This window comes from Podarcis pityusensis (genome assembly GCF_964106645.2).
Source record: "Podarcis pityusensis genome assembly, chromosome: 10".
Classification (NCBI taxonomy): domain Eukaryota; kingdom Metazoa; phylum Chordata; class Lepidosauria; order Squamata; family Lacertidae; genus Podarcis; species Podarcis pityusensis.
In genome coordinates this window covers 12,683,040-12,700,757 of record NC_138035.1, presented here as the reverse complement: position 1 = coordinate 12,700,757, position 17,718 = coordinate 12,683,040, and the positions used below count along the sequence as shown (strand labels likewise).

General features: G+C 46.8%; 1 protein-coding gene and 2 long non-coding RNA genes across 11 annotated transcripts in view; 2 read left to right on the top strand and 1 right to left on the bottom strand.

Moving 5' to 3' along the window:
- The window catches only part of DNAI7 (dynein axonemal intermediate chain 7), an 89,261-nt gene that overhangs the window by 65,108 nt on the left and 6,435 nt on the right, over nucleotides 1-17,718 (bottom strand). For all 5 annotated transcript variants that reach the window (XM_081022816.1, XM_081022818.1, XM_081022817.1 and 2 more), the window contains one exon: nucleotides 12,305-12,426. In XM_081022816.1, coding sequence (XP_080878942.1) covers nucleotides 12,305-12,426 — 122 coding nt within the window. Of the gene's footprint in view, nucleotides 1-12,304; nucleotides 12,427-17,718 lie in introns of those variants that run through there.
- Nucleotides 507-9,929, top strand: LOC308486488. 5 transcript variants are annotated; one of them, XR_013991079.1, is made up of 5 exons: nucleotides 507-1,513; nucleotides 6,447-6,562; nucleotides 7,155-7,564; nucleotides 8,709-8,788; nucleotides 8,918-9,929. It is a non-coding gene; the product is annotated as an uncharacterized lncRNA (long non-coding RNA). The 5 variants fall into 5 exon arrangements; XR_013991080.1 differs by having other exon boundaries at nucleotides 507-1,517; nucleotides 7,155-7,409; XR_013991081.1 differs by having other exon boundaries at nucleotides 507-1,517.
- On the top strand, nucleotides 3,512-5,240 carry LOC308486537. The gene is made up of 2 exons (XR_013991138.1): nucleotides 3,512-4,361; nucleotides 4,393-5,240. It is a non-coding gene; the product is annotated as an uncharacterized lncRNA (long non-coding RNA).

The following is a 17,718-nucleotide window of genomic DNA, read 5'->3' as shown; positions in this document are numbered from 1 at the left end:
AGGGACCTGATCCTTGGGCTTAACAGGATCATGCAAACACATATAGCTTCTGGAGAGGATATCACAAGCTGCTTGCTCCTAACCAATACTTTTTGACTGCCACACTTTGTGGAGATAAACCAAGGTTTAGCATGCTGTGCAAACTTGGGCACAGCTCATGACTGGTGAGGAGATAGCTGAACCACAAGCCCAAGTTCAGACCGCATGCCAAGGGCAGCGTGGGAGTGAAAAAAGAGAAGCAAAACAACAACTAATTCTCTTCCAGGAGCCTGCAAGTCCTGGTAAACCATGGTTTGGTTTACTGGGGCGTGCAAACCAGACCAATGCTTTTCTCACAATTGGGGCAGGGGGAATCATTGCTGCACAAATAGCTAATTTGGCCTCAGTTACGGATCCGTATTTTAAGCGACCCTAACCCCTTGCTAGGGACGCGGGCGGCGCTGTAGGTTAAACCACAGAGCCTAGGACTTGCCGATCAGAAGGTCAGCGGTTTGAATCCCCGTTGCTCGGTCCCTGCTCCTGCCAACCTAGTAGTTCTAAAGCATGTCAAAGTGCAAGTAGATAAATGGCGGGAAGGTAAACGGCGTTTCCGTGCGCTGCTCTGGTTCGCCAGAAGCGGCTTAGTCATGCTGGCCACATGACCCGGAAGCTGTACGCCGGCTCCCTTGGCCAATAAAGCGAGATGAGCGCCGCAACCCCAGAGTCGGTCACGACTGGACCTAATGGTCAGGGGTCCCTTTACCTTTTAACCCCTTACTACTTTTAGATATTCCAGATTACGTTTCCCACCATTCCGTTCTGCATTTGCCTGCACCTTATCTAACCTCTCCTAGTACTTTTGCAGAGCTGGCTAGCCAGCAAACTCACTCTCAGCTATGCCGTGTTATTTCTTTTGCGAATCTGTATCTTTAAAAAATAATAATAAACACACACACAAAAAGTGCTTGTCCCTCTGCAGCAGCGCTGATCCCATCAGCAAGGCACACGACCTTCCTCCGCACGCTTTTAGTTTTCCAGAAAAAAATGTGTTTGGACGAAGTAGCGTCCTGACATTCCAGCCACCTCTCTTCCCACGGTTGCAACAAGAGCTTGGGTGAGAAGCAGATTTTATTTTTATTTTATCTTGCTTGCTCCGTGCTGAATGCAATCTTGATTACGTAACCAGAACAGAGGGGCAATTATATAAAAGTTACGGAGCAAAATGGATCAGAGTGGCGGGTGCCAAGATCTCAGAGTCCTTTCACCCATGGCACACCTACAAGAATTCCTTGCGCATTTCACGGGTATGACGTGACCGGTCTCGTTTTTTTCAGAGCGTTTCCACTGCAGGCAGAAGGAGCGGAGAAAGGGAAACAGTGCCGGGGCGAGAGCTCCTGGGAGGACGTCTCAAGGAAATAAAAACACACAGCAGGCCTCGTTCTGAGCTGAAGGAGCATAAACACCAAGAAAGAGCATGGCTGGATCAGACCAAAGACCCATCTAGTTTTAGCATTCCGTTTCCAGCAGCTGCAAGGCAGGTACAATTTAATAATAATAAATAATAATAATAATAATAATAATAATAATTTATTTATAACCCGCCCATCTGGCTGAGTTTCCCCAGACACTCTGGGCAGCTCCCAATCGAGTGTTAAAAACAATACAGCACTAAATATTAAAAACTTCCCTAAACAGGCTGCCTTCAGATGTCTTTGAAAGATAAGATAGCTGCGTATTTCCTTCACATCTGAAGGGAGGGTGTTCCACAGGGCGGGTGCCATTACTGAGAAGGCCCTCTGTCTGGTTCCCTGTAGCTTCACTTCTCGCAATGAGGGAACCGCCAGAAGGCCCTCAGCGCTGGATCTCAGTGTCCGGGCTGAACAATGGGGGTGGAGACGCTCCTTCAGATATACCGGACTGAGGCCGTTTAGGGCTTTAAAGGTCAGCACCAACACTTTGAATTGTGCTCGGAAACGTACTGGGAGCCAATGCAGATCTCTCAGGACCGGTGTTATATGGTCTCTGCAGCCATTCCCAGTCACCAGTCTAGCTGCCGCATTCTGGATTAGTTGTAGTTTCCTGGTCATCTTCAAAGGTAGCCCCACACAGAGCACATTGTAGTAGTCGAAGCGGGAGATAACTAGAGCATGCACCACTCTGGCGAGACAGTCTGCGGGCAGGGAGGGTCTCAGCCTGCGTACCAGGTGGATCTGGTAGACTCAGGGTACAAGCAGGGAACGACAACAACATTGCTTTCTGCTGTTTGGCCCCGGTTATCCAGCATTCACAGGCCTCTGAGCATGGATGTTCCATGGTAAGCAGCCACAGACAGAAGCAGCATAGCTCAGGGCAGGCCATTCTGCTTTGCATGTAGAAGGTCCCATGTTCATTCTGAAATTTCCACCTAGGGCTGGGAGAGGCTCCCTGCCCAAAATCCAGGAAGGTCACTGCTAGCACTGAGTTGGATGGACCAACAAGGCCGATCCCTGTGGTTCTTGAATTTGCCCAGTTCACCCTTCCCCAATACGGTTGTTGCAGGAATTTATGTATAGGTGGGGGGGGGGGTTGCCCTCCAGCAGATATCATGCACATGCAGCCACTACCAAAATCAGAACAATCGCTTTTGTGATTTGTCCCCACAAAACACTTCATCACAATTTCTTCCTATCTATTCAAAGGGCCTCTGCTGCACGATACCAAATGTAACAATTCGCTGATAAATGTATTTATGTACTGGCTCACTGGGAAAACTTCAGAAATTCATATAGACACGTGAGCTTAGCTACTCAGCAGCCCCTCTGCCTAAGTGATAAGCCCTGGCATCCTGATACCTGAGTACCAGACAGGTAGCCATTTCAGAAATAACAAACCCAGATGAAGACAACAGGGTGTGATTAACTTGGCTGGGAAAGAGGGAAATGTAAATATCTCTTTGGTTACACTTGATAGGTGTTTGGTGGAGGGCAAGGAGAACCATGGGGCAGGGTCCAGGATGCTCAGATTACTGCCACCAGACCTCCCCCTTCATGATGTAACCATGATGTATTAGTGATGTAGTTTGGGGGGGTGTAGCATGGGGATTAGCAGCTAATAAAAGTTTTGGGGCCCTTTTGTTCGGGGCTTCCATCTTGTTCCACCTTGTGGCAGGTGGGAGTCCTGTTGGTCTCAATAAAGACCAAGCCTACTGGCTGCTGTTTTGCTCTGGTATTCCTGGCTGGTGTCCTTGTTTTTTTTGTCCAAGGGAGCCCTCAGATTTCTCCGTTAACAGGTAATAATAATAATAATAATAATCTTATTATTTGTACCCCACCCATCTGACTGGGTTGCCTCAACCACTCTGGGCGGATTCCAGAATATACAAAAACATAACAAAACAAAACATCAAACATTAAAAACTTGGGCTGCCTTTGGATGTCTTCCAAAGGTTGTATAGCTGCTTCTCGACATCTGACAGGAGGGCATTCCACAGAGAAGTCCCTCTGCCTGGTTCCCCATAGCTTCACTTATCGCAGAGAGGGGACCACCAGAAGTCCCTCGGAACTGGACCTATGTGTCCAGGCTGAATGATGGGGGAGGCGTGGAGACTCTCCTCCAGGTATAATAATAATTTATAATAATTTATTATTTATACCCCGCCCATCCGGCTGGGCTTCCCCAGCCACTCTGGGCCGCTTCCAACAAAATATTAAAACACAATAGTCTATTAAACATTAAAAGCTTCCCTTTAGGGCTTTAAAAGTCAGCACCAACACTTTGAATTGTACTTGGAGCCAATCTAGATCCTTTCGGACGGGTATTATATGGTCCTGGTGACTGATCCCAGTCACCAATCTAGCTGCCACATTCTGGATTAGTTTCCAAGTCACCTTCATAGAGCGCCATTGCAGTAGTCCAAGCGGGAGATAACCATAGCATGGCAATATGTTGCCTTCCAGGTATTTTAGATTACGACTCCTATCAGCCCCAGGCGGAATGGCACTGTGTTCAGTACTCAGAGTAGACCCACTGAAATTAATGGCCCTGAGTAAGTAGCGCCCATTGACATCAGCGGGTCGGAGTAGGACTAGCACACACTACAACCTCACGGATTTCTACATACACCTCTCTCCGTCCAGGAAAACCAAAGGCCTTATTTATGAGATTTCTTACCATAAAGGTCCCAGGGCCGATTGCACAATACAAGAAACAACGTGCAAACAACACAGACAGAATGGTTGCAACGATAAAAACAGGTAAAGCCAGTCAGCCAGAGGCAGGCCCTACGAAACAAAATACTTTCGCTGTGGAACACCATGGTAAAGCGGTACATTTTTCCAGCATATGGCAAATGCCATACAGCGAAAATCATAGAATCACGGAGCTGGGACCATGAGGGGCATCTAGTCCAACCCCCTGCAATGCAGGACTACGCAGCCGTCCCATATGAGGATTGAACCTGCAACCTTGGCATTCTCAGCACCATGCTCTAACCAACTGAGCCACCCTAGATGTATCTCTTTAGGGAGGGAGTTGCGCAGTTCAGGGGCTGCCACTGAGAAAACCCTCTGCTGCACTATGGTTCCCCACACTTCTGGGAGTGGGAGAACTACCAAGAAGCCCCCTCAGCTGATCCTAAAAACCTGAGATCAGTAAGAATGATCCCAGTTCAAGGACACATGCCCCTCCCCGACCCCCACGTCTCTCCAGCCTGGCATAGCCCCACATAAGAACTCAATGTGGGGCTATGCCAGGCCAGAGAGACGTGGGGGTCAGGGAGGGGCATTGCCTGAAGGTCACAATTGGCCCCAAGTTGCCCACCCCGAGCGAGATGTCTCAAGTCTGCCTCCGACAGATGCTGGTTTTACATTTTACAGCTACGGCTTTAGCTATTAAAGGTAAAGGGAGCCCTGACCATTAGGTCCAGTTGTAGCCGACTCTGGGGTTGCGGCGCTCATCTCGCTTTACTGGCCAAGGGAGCCGGCGTACGGCTTCCAGGTCATGTGGCCAGCATGACTAAGCCGCTTAGCCCAAAAATGGAAAATGAGAAAGGTCCCAACCAAAGAAGAATGGCTACACTAGCTGACAGAATATGCACAACTCGCAGACTTAACATATAGAATAAGAGAACAAGACCCTACGTTTGAAGAAGATTGGAAAACGTTTGTTGAATATATGGGAAATAATTGCACACAGCTGAAAACGCTGGCAGCATTAAGATAAATTCAACAGTGTAAACAAGTTTTGATGGATGCAATAATGGAATACTGAATGGTATAGTTTTTGTATGGATTTAGGATATGAAAAATGAACCATGGAAAGAGAAGAAGGGAAGTCACTGATACCTTAAGGATGTAAAATGAGTATTTTAAATTGTAAAACAGAAAATTTAATAAAAAGTATATATATATATATTAAAAAGATGGCTTTTACATCTCAAGGCGTTTGATTTATTTAAAAAAGTACAGTGGTACCTCAGGTTAAGTACTTAATTCGTTCTGGAGGTCCGTACTTAACCTGAAACTGTTCTTAACCTGAAGCACCACTTTAGCTAATGGGGCCTCCTGCTGCTGCCGCGCCACCGGAGCCCGATTTCTGTTCTTATCCTGAAGCAAAGTTCTTAACCTGAAGCACTATTTCTGGGTTAGCAAAGTCTGTAACCTGAAGCGTCTGTAACCTGAGGTACCACTGTAATGCAAGTTCAAAAAAAGCACAAAGATAAATGGGTCCACCTCAGCCCTTCCCAACGTCTCCCCCACTCCTTCACTCCTTCGCTTCCTTTAGCCCCGCAAGTCCACCTCAGTTCCAGCCAGGATGGTGGGAAACCCAACACCTCCCCCAGGCCACCCAGGTGAGACGCCAGGTAAGGGGCCTAGCATCAGCAACACTGGGGAGGCTCCCAAAAGCTGGGCGTGGGGAGGCAACACACACACACAAACACACACTGGTCACACAAACAAAGGAAGTGGCACCCCCACACAGCACTTTCGGTCACACTCTTGCGTGAGCCGTTATCGCTCAATTCCACGATACTTGCGTAGCATAAATTCCTACTATTCTGTGCCCTCGTTGGGGTTGGTCTGTTTGATAAGAAAGGCGGAACCTGCAGATAACCAAGAAAAAAACTTCTGTTGGGTTCACCAGCTGAGGGGGTGAGTCACATCCAGAGGATTGAGAAAAACCACAGACTTCTCTTTGGGTCAAGCAAGATAGCCATTTGACCAGCAGAGGGCACTCTGTGAACTTTGGCTGCTGGTTTTCTCATTTCAGCTAAGGGATGCTGTCGTGCTAGGATGCAGATTTCACGTCCTGCCAGTTTTGGTGCTTGCTGCTATTGTTTCTGTATAGCTGTCGTTATAAATATATGTATTTGTAAAAATTACTAGGCCCCTGCCACACTCACATCTTATGTGACTGGGTCAGTGGTACATAAAGAGACGTCCGTCTCCAAGAGCTTTCACTTTTTTTCTTTCTTTTTTTACGCCCGTCAGCTCACTGAAGAAAGAATTCGGCATTCGCTTCTTCTATCCTCTCTCACCCTGTTATGAATCTACACTAAAAGGGAGTTGACTGCATGTGAAAAATCACAGCAGAACATCTCACGCAGGTCAGGAGGCTTTTGTCATATAGTTGGAAGGGATCCCTAGGGTCAAAGTATTTTAATACGGTACTTAGTTGGAAGCCGCCCAGGGTGGCTGGGGAGACCCAGACAGATGGGCGGGGTATAAATAATAAATTTATTATTATTATTATTATTATTATTATTATCATCATCATCATCATCATCATCATCTAGTCCAACCCTCTGCAATGCGCGAATCTTTTGCCCCACATGGGGCTTGAACCCAATCTTCTGTAAGAAAGCAACTCTCTGACTCATTATCCCTATCAGTGTATCACCAGTAATAATCCTGTTCCAGTGGTACCTTGGGTTAAGTTCTTAATTCGTTCCGGAGGTCCGTTCTTAACCTGAAACTGTTCTTAACCTGAAGCACCACTTTAGCTAATGGGGCCTCCTGCTGCTGCTGCGCTGCCGGAGCACAATTTCTGTCCTGAAGCAAAGTTCTTAACCCGAGGTACTATTTCTGGGTTAGCGGAGTCTGTAACCTGAAGCGTATGTAACCTGAAGCGTATGTAACTCGAGGTACCACTGTATTGGGCCTCAGATTGACTTGTAACTCCTTTAATTTTTCCTCTAGATGCCCTTTCCGGAAGAGGAAACACCATTCCAGGGATATGTTTATTTAACCGCTTGTGGTTATCTATTTAAGCATGCATATAAGATCACTCAGGAACTGATTTTCAAGAGGGAGTGCAACAAAGCGTTAGACGGGGCCCAGGGTTAAGTGGGTGACTCGGGGGCCAGAAAGAGTCTGCCTCTCACGGTTGTCATGGCAATGAAATGGGACCAATTCTACACAAGTCACCTTGAGCTTCTCAGGCGGGATAATAATGTAAGAAACGGGAGGATAATTGGCATCATCGCCTTTGTGAGAAAGTCAGGTGTCAATCTGAATTCAAACCTCAGGTCCTTAATCCACTTACTTTGCTGAAGGAACGCAGACCAGCCCTCCCCTAAGAGAGTCTTGAAGGGACAAAGATGAATGAGGTAGGAGGATGACTTAAAAGTCATCGACTCATTCAACTATCAAGAGCCCATTGTGTGGAGTCCTCCAGCTCAAGGCTGCTTGGAAGGTGATAAAAACCTCCAGTTATCCGATGGCGTTTGTTCCCATCTTTGTCCTTCGTTTATCTCGACGCAAATTTGCTTGCATTTGATTAGGAGGCCTTGTAACAGCACAGGATCAGGGCCTCAGTGGGGGCTACACTGTGAAGGCAAGTAGCGGACGTGGCTTAAAGAAATCATAGCGTTGGTGCTGACCTTTAAAGCCCTAAATGACCTGAAGGAGCGTCTCCACCCCTGCTGTTCAGCCCGGACACTGAGGTCCAGCTCTGGGGGCCTTCTGGAGGTTCCCTCACAGCAAGATGTGAAGCTACAGGGCAGAGGCCAGTTGGGCAGAGGGCCTTCTCGTTAGTGGCACCCTCTCTGTGGAACGAACGCCCTTCCATCAGATGTCCAACAGATAAACATGACTTGTAGGAGACATCTCTAGGCAGCCCTATATAGGGAACTCTCTAATGTTTGATATCTTATTATGCTTTTATATTTGTTGGAAGCCACCCAGAGTGGCTGGGGCAACCCAGCCAGGTGGGTGGGGTACAAATAATAAAATTATTATTATTATTATATTACTGGGCTATGTAGCCCAATGGTCCGAATCGGTATAAGGCAACTTTCTGCGTTCGTCCATTTGGCTACTGTGGGATAGCAGGTGGCTCGTCTGGCCTAGCAACACAGGTCCAGTATACCTGAAGGAGCATCTCCACCTCCATCGTTCTGCCTGGACACTGAGGTCCAGCGCCGAGGGCCTTCTGGCAGTTCCCTCGCTGCAAGAAGCCAAGTTACAGGGAACCAGGCAGAGGGCCTTCTTGGTAGTGGCACCCGCCCTGTGGAACGCCCTCCCACCAGATGTCAAAGAGAAAAACTATTACCAGACTTTTAGAAGACATCTGAAGGCAGCCCTCTTTAGGGAAGCTTTTAATGTTTAACAGACTACTGTATTTTAATACTTTGTTGGAAGCTGCCCAGAGTGGCTGGGGAAACCCAGCCAGATGGGCGGGGTATAAATAAATTATTATTATTATTATTATTATTATTATTATTATTATTATTATCTGCATTCTCTATCTAGATGGCTGCTTATAAAGCAATGTTGGATTTCTATACAAGGAGCAAAATGGCTTGCCTGCTCAGTCTTCACCTGCCAAGAAGGTAAGCTCTACAGCTCATCTGCCAGCTCTACAAACACTCATTGCAAAATGGTCCACAACAAGAAATAACTACCATTATTTCTACTAGTTATTTGTACCATTTCATCATTTCATCCTCCTGCATTTCTAGGACAAGCCTAGAAGAGACTGTCCTGTCAAGGGCCGTCAAGAAAGTTTTGATCAGCAGCAGAACTTGAACTCGGGACTTCCTGGTTCATCGCTTGATCCCTTGGTTACCACATTACAATGCCATAGCCTTTCCCAGATGGGTGCCCTGCATATCTTTTGGGCAGTGCTGGCAGGAGCTGATGGGAATTGTAGCCCAGAAGATCTGGAAGGACTTTGGAACCCGAAAACTTAGTCGACTTCCCTGGACAGTTTGAAGGCTACAGGAGGACCAGAAAGCAGCAGCACTTCACAGATAAGGACAGATGACCTTGCAAAACCCCAGCGCTCATAATCAAGGATCACCTCTTTTACATCTTTACTTGAAGGTTCTTGCCATATTCACTTATTCTTCCACCGTCTGCCCTCTGCTAATTTAAAAGCGCAGACAATGCCTGTTCTTTCAGTTAATAACATGTTAAAATACATAATCGCCTGACAATGTATTTTCACAATTCAAAAGATACCTCTCATGCCGTCTTCAGACATGCTATTAAAACCGTTTTTTTTTGTTCTGCCAGACTTTTTTTAAAGAAACAATTAAGTCTTATTTGCCTCTCTGCCAGCTGCTGTTTTGAAATTCTTTCATGCCAAGTCTTTTGAATTTGTTTTTATTGCCTGCGTTGTAGGATGCCTTGGAAATAATCTTATTCTGAAAGGAGGCTGGATGGGAATTAAACAAAGGCGAACAACTCTGCCAGCAGCGTGGCTGCAAGAGGCAAAATGACAGGGCATTGTTAGCATTGGCCCCTGGGGTCCCTTCCAACTCTACAATTCTCTGATTATATGAGGTTCTCGCCCTACAGTGCCTTAATACTCCTGTGCAATACAGGCAAGATGCCTCCATTCCCTGCTCAAAGATTGAACTACTGACATTGCTAGCAACTCCCATTAACTAGGTTGTGGGTTTTTAAAGTTTAATTTAAGTTTTTAGGCTTTGGGGGGATTTTTTAAGCATTTATTTTTTAAAAAAAATCACCCTACTTGCCGTATGTTTGGGTTTCCCCAGACCTTTTGCCAATTCAGGGAGAAAAACAACAACAACGCCCGGACGCCATTTTGAAGCCCGATGCCCAGAGGAAGGAGGAAGCCCAGACGTATGACAGCCCTGCATTAAGAAAACTTTGGGCAAGGCCAGAGATGCAACAGCAGAACATCTGCTTTGCATGCAGAAGGAGGTCCCAGTTTCAGTTCTACGCATCTCCAGGTGGCGATGAGAATGTCCCTTGCCCAACGCCCCATCCCCTGACTTACGGGATTCCTGCCGATTCCCACATGCGCCCCTTTTTCTGGGGTTTCAGCAGGTGTTGATAACACATTTTCAACCCTGTTAATGGGGCCTTAAGAATTGGAGGTCAAGATCACCCCTTGCTGGATCAGAACTAAGGTCTTCCTAGTCCAGCAAGCTGTCATCGACCTTGGCCGGCCAGGAGCTTCCAAGAAGGTCACAAGCAGGGTGCGAGACCTCAGCCAACCACCCTCTTACTTTGCCGAAGGGCATCTATGCATATAAATTAGCAGGCGCAAATCTGCGACACGGATCAGTGGCCGGGTGTTCCCCTGGTGTAGCAATTACGTAAACAGGCCACATTTCATGGCACGGCAGCACCTAGCCACAATAGTGCTATATCTTCTAAATCCATAGTATTCAACCGTTTCAAACCTGGGACCCACCTCTAACTCAATCCTGCATTTGGAGATACCTTTCTTAACGTTTTTTAACCATATTTGCCTATGGCGGTAGTGCTGCTGTTGCAACCCACCACAGGCCAGGCCACTTCAATTACAGTATATACTCGCGTATAAGCCGATCCAAATATAAGCCGAGGCACCTAATTTTAGCGCAAAGAACTGGGGAAACTTATTGACTCGAGTATAAGCCGGTTCACCACACCACAAACCAGGTGGTGGTGGCAGCGGCGGAGGAAGGAGCAGCCCGAAAGGGCTCCTTTCGGGCCGCTTGTCCCTCCACCGCTACCTCTGCCACTCGCAAGAGCAGGCATAGGAGCCACGGTTGGGAGAGGAACAGCGCAGCGCAGTGCCCGTGGGAGAGGAACAGCGCAGCGCCTCTCCCAGCCGCAGCTCCTGTGCCTGCCCTTGCAAGAGGCGGCCAGCAGCAGGACCACCGGCAAGAAAGGGCTCCTTTCGGGCCGCTCATCCCGCTGCCTCTCTCGAGTATAAGCCGAGGGGGGCTTTTTTCAGCATAAAAAATGTGCTGAAAACATCGGCTTATACTCGAGTATATACAGTTTGTTATTTGTTTATTAAATTTGTCAGTCGTTCTTTGTCGCCCGGGGCAGCCCAACGCAACTTACAAACCAACCAACAAGCAATACTCATAGAATTATAGAGTTGGAAGGGACCCCAGATGAAATCTGGTCCAACCCCTCTCAATGCAGGAATCCTGCACACAGCCGTCTCTGGGGGTTGGGCTAAAACTGCCAACCTTCTGGTTAACAACCAGACGCGCTGACCCATTGCACCACACTAGAACCCCACATCTCCTGCCCACCTAGCAGTTCGAAAGCTCGTCAAAGTGTGAGTAGATAAATAGGTACAGCTCCGGCGGAAAGGTAAACAGCGTTTCCGTGCGCTGCTCTGGTTCGCCAGAAGTGGCTTAGTCATGCAGGAAGCTGTACGCTGGCTCCCTCGGCCAATAAAGTGAGATGAGCGCCGCAACCCCAGAGCCGGCCACGACTAGACCTAATGGTCAGGAATCCCTTTACCTTTACCTTAGACCCCACATGCCCCAGTACTGGGTCCCCACCCACCTGCTGAAGACCAGTGCTCTACATCAGGCATGCATTCCAGATCCAGGAACATGCTTTTAACATGCATTTGGGGACCCGTCCCTTAATCTTCCACCCTATATTTGCTGGGAGCACTCCCATTGCTCACGGAAGCTGTTTTGGGAAATTCCACAACTCAAGGAAGAAGGCTGCTGGGTTAAACCATTTTTGTCCCCTGCAAGTCAGCCAGTGAGAAAATCCACCTCCTCCAGTGGCTTTTGCCAGATGACTCCCACAGTCCATGGGTGGTTAGGGAACTAAGTTATACCAAGAGCAGAGTCATTGAAATGAATGGGCCCAAGTCTGTGAATAGCATGAACACAGCACAGCTCCGTGCCTAGAGGAACATCGACAATCCACCTTTGACAGAGAGTCGTGAAGAATTAATAGACGATTAAAGGTTAAAAAAGGGGTTAATCCTTTATCTCTGTTATCGTTATGAACATATGCAAAACCCAAGAGCTAAATGCATCCTAGGAGAGCCCAGTCAAGATGGAAAAGGAGAAAACAAGATTCCTGCATTGCCTTGCGGTCTCTTATTCACTTATTAGGAAATCATTTACCTCTATTGTAGGGTCGTATTCATCTACGAAATGGTTCTGAATCAGCTGTATCGTCAGCGCACTCTTGCCCACGCCACCAGCTCCAACAACAACCAGCTTGTATTCCGTCATCTTCTGCAGGCCTGTTGAAGATGAAGCAGAAATATCAGCTTTATTCAATGGAACACTGGAGGCCCTTTGGCTACAGGTAACTCTTCTCGTTGCCTTTATTCGCAGGTCCAAAGACACAGAAACCACAAGGAAAGGACGCTGCCATCAAATAAGCAAAGCTTTTCATGGCTTCGTTTTCCAAATCCAACGTCGGAAATGGCAATATTCCAGAAACCAGGAGGGCATCTCGGTATACCAAGACACTCTCCAACCAACCTTGCATTTAACCACCCTAGAACAAAATAACTTCAAAAGGAAACACCAGGGGGCTGAACTGCAATTCATCAGGCAGTCATGAATTATGTCAGCTGGGTCTTGAATCGAGATTGTGGATTTTTGATTGCACTCCTTACACCACCAATGCTGGGATGTTTCTCTCGTCACCTTGTTTAATCGGCCATTGCAATTATTTTGCTTTTAGGGTTGTACAGTAGGGATGGGCAATATCTGGTTTTCAACATCACAATATATCACCAGCTAAACATTGTGATATACTGATATATCACCAAGTCTGAAATAAGCCATTGGCCAGCTTCACGGTTTTTCCTGCATCGTGATTTTTGCAAAGCACACAAACACACACACCATGATTCATGATATATTGCCAGGTCAAAAATTATGAAACTGATATTACAATATGGACTTGAAACCAGTTTTGGACGATTTATCAACATATCGTCCAGCCGTAATGTACAGCTAAGCTGGTCTCTGACTGGACTTTTTGCATTTCAGTTATTTCTGATACCCACATACACACCATGCTGCTCCCAGTCTCATGTATCTGAACATAAGAGTGGTTCATCTAGTGGGGTGAAGCCACAGCAATGGCCTCCTTCACCTGCCAGAAGGGTCGAAGCGGCAGCAAGGTCCGGGTTGCGCCAGCACACCATGAAAACGTGTCTGGCACTCACACCAATGCAGCTGCAAAGGCCTGACTCTGCTGCTCCCTCAGTCCTGCCAAACCGCAGACATGGCTCAGCAGAAGGCGATTGGTGGTCTCCACCACATGGGACAACCTGCTCCTCCCACAATCCAAGAAAGATTGGGTTGCATTTAATAGAATCATAGAATGACAGAGTTTGAAGGGACCCTGAGGATCCTCTAGTGTCTAGTCCAACCCCCAGCAATGCAGGAATATGCAGCTGTCCCATATCTGTTAGTCTTCAGGGAGCCACGAGGCTCTTTGCTGTTCTTTTTACTATATACGGCTAAGCTATTTCTCACGTAATTAGAGTAAATAAATACGGAACAGAATTCCAGACCAAAGGGCTCACTAAACTCAACTACCATTCCTTTAGCTCAGCCAGTAAAGCATGAGATTCACAATGCAAAATTAGAATATTCAGAGCACGCACATACATGGCACATTCTGTACATACAGTGGTACCTCAGGTTACATACACTTCAGGTTACAGACTCCTCTAACCCAGAAATAGTACCTTGGGTTAAGAACTTTGCTTCAGGATGAGAACAGAAATCGTGCTCTGGCGGCGTGGCAGTAGCGGGAGGCCCCATTAGCTAAAGTGGTGCTTCAGGTTAAGAACAGTTTCAGGTTAAGAATGGACCTCCAGAAGAAATTAAGTACTTAGCTCGAGGTACCACTGTATGACCAGCTGCGTTCAAAAGAGTGTTTGCCATCCTGCCACACTCAATCTCATTGAAAATGGCATGTACAACTGAAAATTCAACCGTCTCAGTAGTGGAGATCAAAGTAACTGGCAGGTGGCACTGTATAGCTTTGGCCAAATTGCCGCCATCCAAAGGCAACAGCCAAGTGACACAAATACTCAAGTTTTGGTCATCTCACTACGCCAATGAGCATGTTGGGGCAACAATGCCACAGCAGATCAGACAATGCAAGAGTTGTGCTTCAAACACATCCAAAAAGAAGGGCTACCAGGAATTACTTTAAGATTCCAAGTATATAACTGACCACCTTCAAGTATTTTTCCAGATCTATTCAGAAGAAGTTAAATCACCATCCCTAAAATTCCATAAAGGACACGGGTGGTGCTGTGGTCTAAACTGCTGAGCCTCCTGGGCTTGCCGATCAGAAGGTCAGCGGTTCGAATCCCCGCGACGGGGTGAGCTCCCGTTGTTTGGTCCCTGCTCCTGCCAATCTAGCAGTTCGAAAGCACACCAAAAATGCAAATAAATTAATAGGTACCGCTCCAGCGGGAAGGTAAACAGCATTTCCATGCAATGCTCTGGTGTCAGTGTTCTGTTGCGCAAGAAGCGGCTTAGTCATGCCTGCCACATGACCCGGAAAAACTGCGGAGCGGACAAATGTCGGCTCCCTTGGCCTGTAAAGCGAGATGAGCGCCGCAACCCCAGAGTCGTTCGCGACTGGACTGTCAGGGGTCCCTTTACCTTTAAAATTCCATAAGTACATTTAGTGTCCAAAAATTACTGGGCCAACAAGTGCCAAGGGAAGGAGAGAGCAGCAACCCTCTCTCTCCCCCCCCCCCAATCCTGCTGGTATTCATGGCATCAGTCAAATGGCATCAGTTTGGTTGCAAGTCGCTTTTAATTGACCTGGGTAAGATACAGCAACTAACTACATAATAATAATAATAATAATAATAATAATAATAATAATAATAATAGGTACGCACTGCTTGGAGGGCTGTTCAGCCTAGGACGTCCACTAAGGAGTGAGAAATGGGGCACAGCCCACCAACTGTGGACATCTAAACAGCAGACACAGCCTTCCACACTATGGCAAGATGTATTGCATGGCATTTAAATGATGCCTAAATCCAAACCTGTACATATAAATTGGCACATTCAAATATTACGTGATTATGTGCTCTCGCATCCCTTTTTTGGGGGGAGGTGCCAAGCGGCTGCCATGAATGTACCCTGGTGTCAGATTCCCCTTCCTCAGGAAATAAAGTCAAGGACTTTTTGAATCAGAAGAACCTTCTCTCTCCTCAACCCCAAATCCCATTGACATTTTTTTTTTTTTTTTTGAATGGCTTAAAGCAGGAAAATGCATGGGCAAACTCGGCCCTCCAGATGTTTTGGGACTACAACCCCCATCATCCCTGACCACTGGTCCTGTTAACTAGGGATGGGAGTTATAGTCCCAAAACATCTGGAGGGCCGAATTTGCCTATGCTTGGCTTAAAGTTACAAGAAAGGAGATTCCTAATAAACATCAGGAAGAACTTTCTGACAGTAAGAGCTGTTTGACAGTGGAACGGACTCCCTCAGAAAGTGGTGGTCTCTCCTTCCTTGGAGGTTTTTAAGCAGAGGTTGGGTGGCCATCTGTCAGGGATGCTTTTGTTGAGATTCCTGCATTGCAGGGGGTTAAACTAGATGACCCTTGGAGTCTCTTCCAACTCTACAATTCTATTATTCTATGTAATCAGGCGCCAGAAGAAGAGGCATTTATTGTACAGTAAGCCTGCAGCTCACGCAGGGGCTATGTTCCAGGGATCAAACCTTGAGCCAAAATCGCTTATTATCAAAACACATTGGGTTCAATGGCAGGTGGGGTTGCCAAAGTCAATTTTCCTGGATCCCTGCCCAGTTTTCCAATACCCTTTTTTTAAAAAAAAAAATGCTATGCGCGTAAAGCTGAATGTACACAAGTTAAATGTTCATAAGTTGTGGGCTTGCCGTATTGAGAGCATTGGGCCAGAAGCACAGCCCCTGGCAACATGCCTCAAAAGCGACAGAAATTAACTAAAGACAGCTCCACCATGGCCTATGTGAGTAAGAGGGATCTGAACCATGGTTTCCTGATTCCAAGGCCAGTGTACTCACTGAATCAGGTTCAGGAATCACTTTAGAGCTATTTACATACCTAATAATGCTGTGAGGAGGAATTAAAAAACCTTTTAATAAGGGTGAAATAGGAGCGCAAAATATGGTTTGAAGCTCAACATCAAAAAAACAAAAATCATGGCTACTGGGCCCATCACCTCCTGGCAAATAGAAGGGGAAGAAATGGAGGCAGTGAAAGATTCTACTTTCTTGGGCTCCATGATCACTGCAGATGGTGACAGCAGTCACGAAATTAAAAGACGCCTGCTTCTTGGGAGAAAAGCAATGACAAACCTAGTAAAAGGTAAAGGTACCCCTGCCTGTACGGGCCAGTCGTGTCCGACTCTAGGGTTGCGCGCTCATCTCGCTCAAGAGGCCGGGAGCCAGCGCTGTCTGGAGACACTTCCGGGTCACGTGGCCAGCGTGACTAAGCAGCATCTGGCGAGCCAGCACCAGCGCCGCACACGGAAACGCCGTTTACCTTCCCGCTATAAAGCGGTACCTATTTATCTACTTGCACTTAGGGGTGCTTTCGAACTGCTAGGTGGGCAGGAGCTGGGACCGAACGACGGGAGCTCACCCCGCTGTGGGGATTCGAACCGCCAACCTTGCGATCAGCAAGTCCTAGGCACTGAGGTTTTACCCACAGCGTCACCCGCATCCCTAGACCTAGACAGCATCTTAAAAAGCAGAGACATCACCTTGCCAACAAAGGTCCGTATAGTTAAAGCTATGGTTTTCCCAGTAGTGATGTATGGAAGTGAGAGCTGGACCATAAAGAAGGCTGATCGCTGAAGAATTTATGCTTTTGAATTATGGTGCTAGAGGAGACTCTTGAGAGTCTCATGAACTGCAAGAAGATCAAACCTCTCCATTCTGAAGGAAATCAGCCCTGAGTGCTCACTGGAAGGACAGATCCTGAAGCTGAGACTCCAATACTTTGGCCACCTCATGAGAAGAGAAGACTCCCTGGAAAAGACCCTGATGTTGGGAAAGATGGAGGGCACAAGGAGAAGGGGACGACAGAGGACGAGATGGTTGGACAGTGTTCTTGAAGCTCCCAGTATGAGTTTGACCAAACTGCGGGAGGCAGTGGAAGACAGGAGTGCTTGGCCTGCTCTGATCCAGGGGTCACGAAGAGTCGGACACGACTAAACGACTAAACAACAACAAAATAATGCTGTATATCACTTTACACTCGAAAAGATTCCACAGCAATTTATAGTAAATCAGACCACCACCACAATTAAAACACAATTTTCAAAAAGTATCACCGACACACGCACAACTGCTATCAAGTTACTTGACCTTTTTTTTTATCATGAACACTTGAATGTCGAATGTCTTATCTATAAAAAAAATGCATTTACTCTGATGGCACCAGCAAAACCTATTTTTAAATTTACGACTTCAAACAATATTATTGTAGGGCTGCTGTTGGCTGTCATGTTCTCTCCTATTAAAGTCCATTTTTATCTAGTTAGGTAATTTAT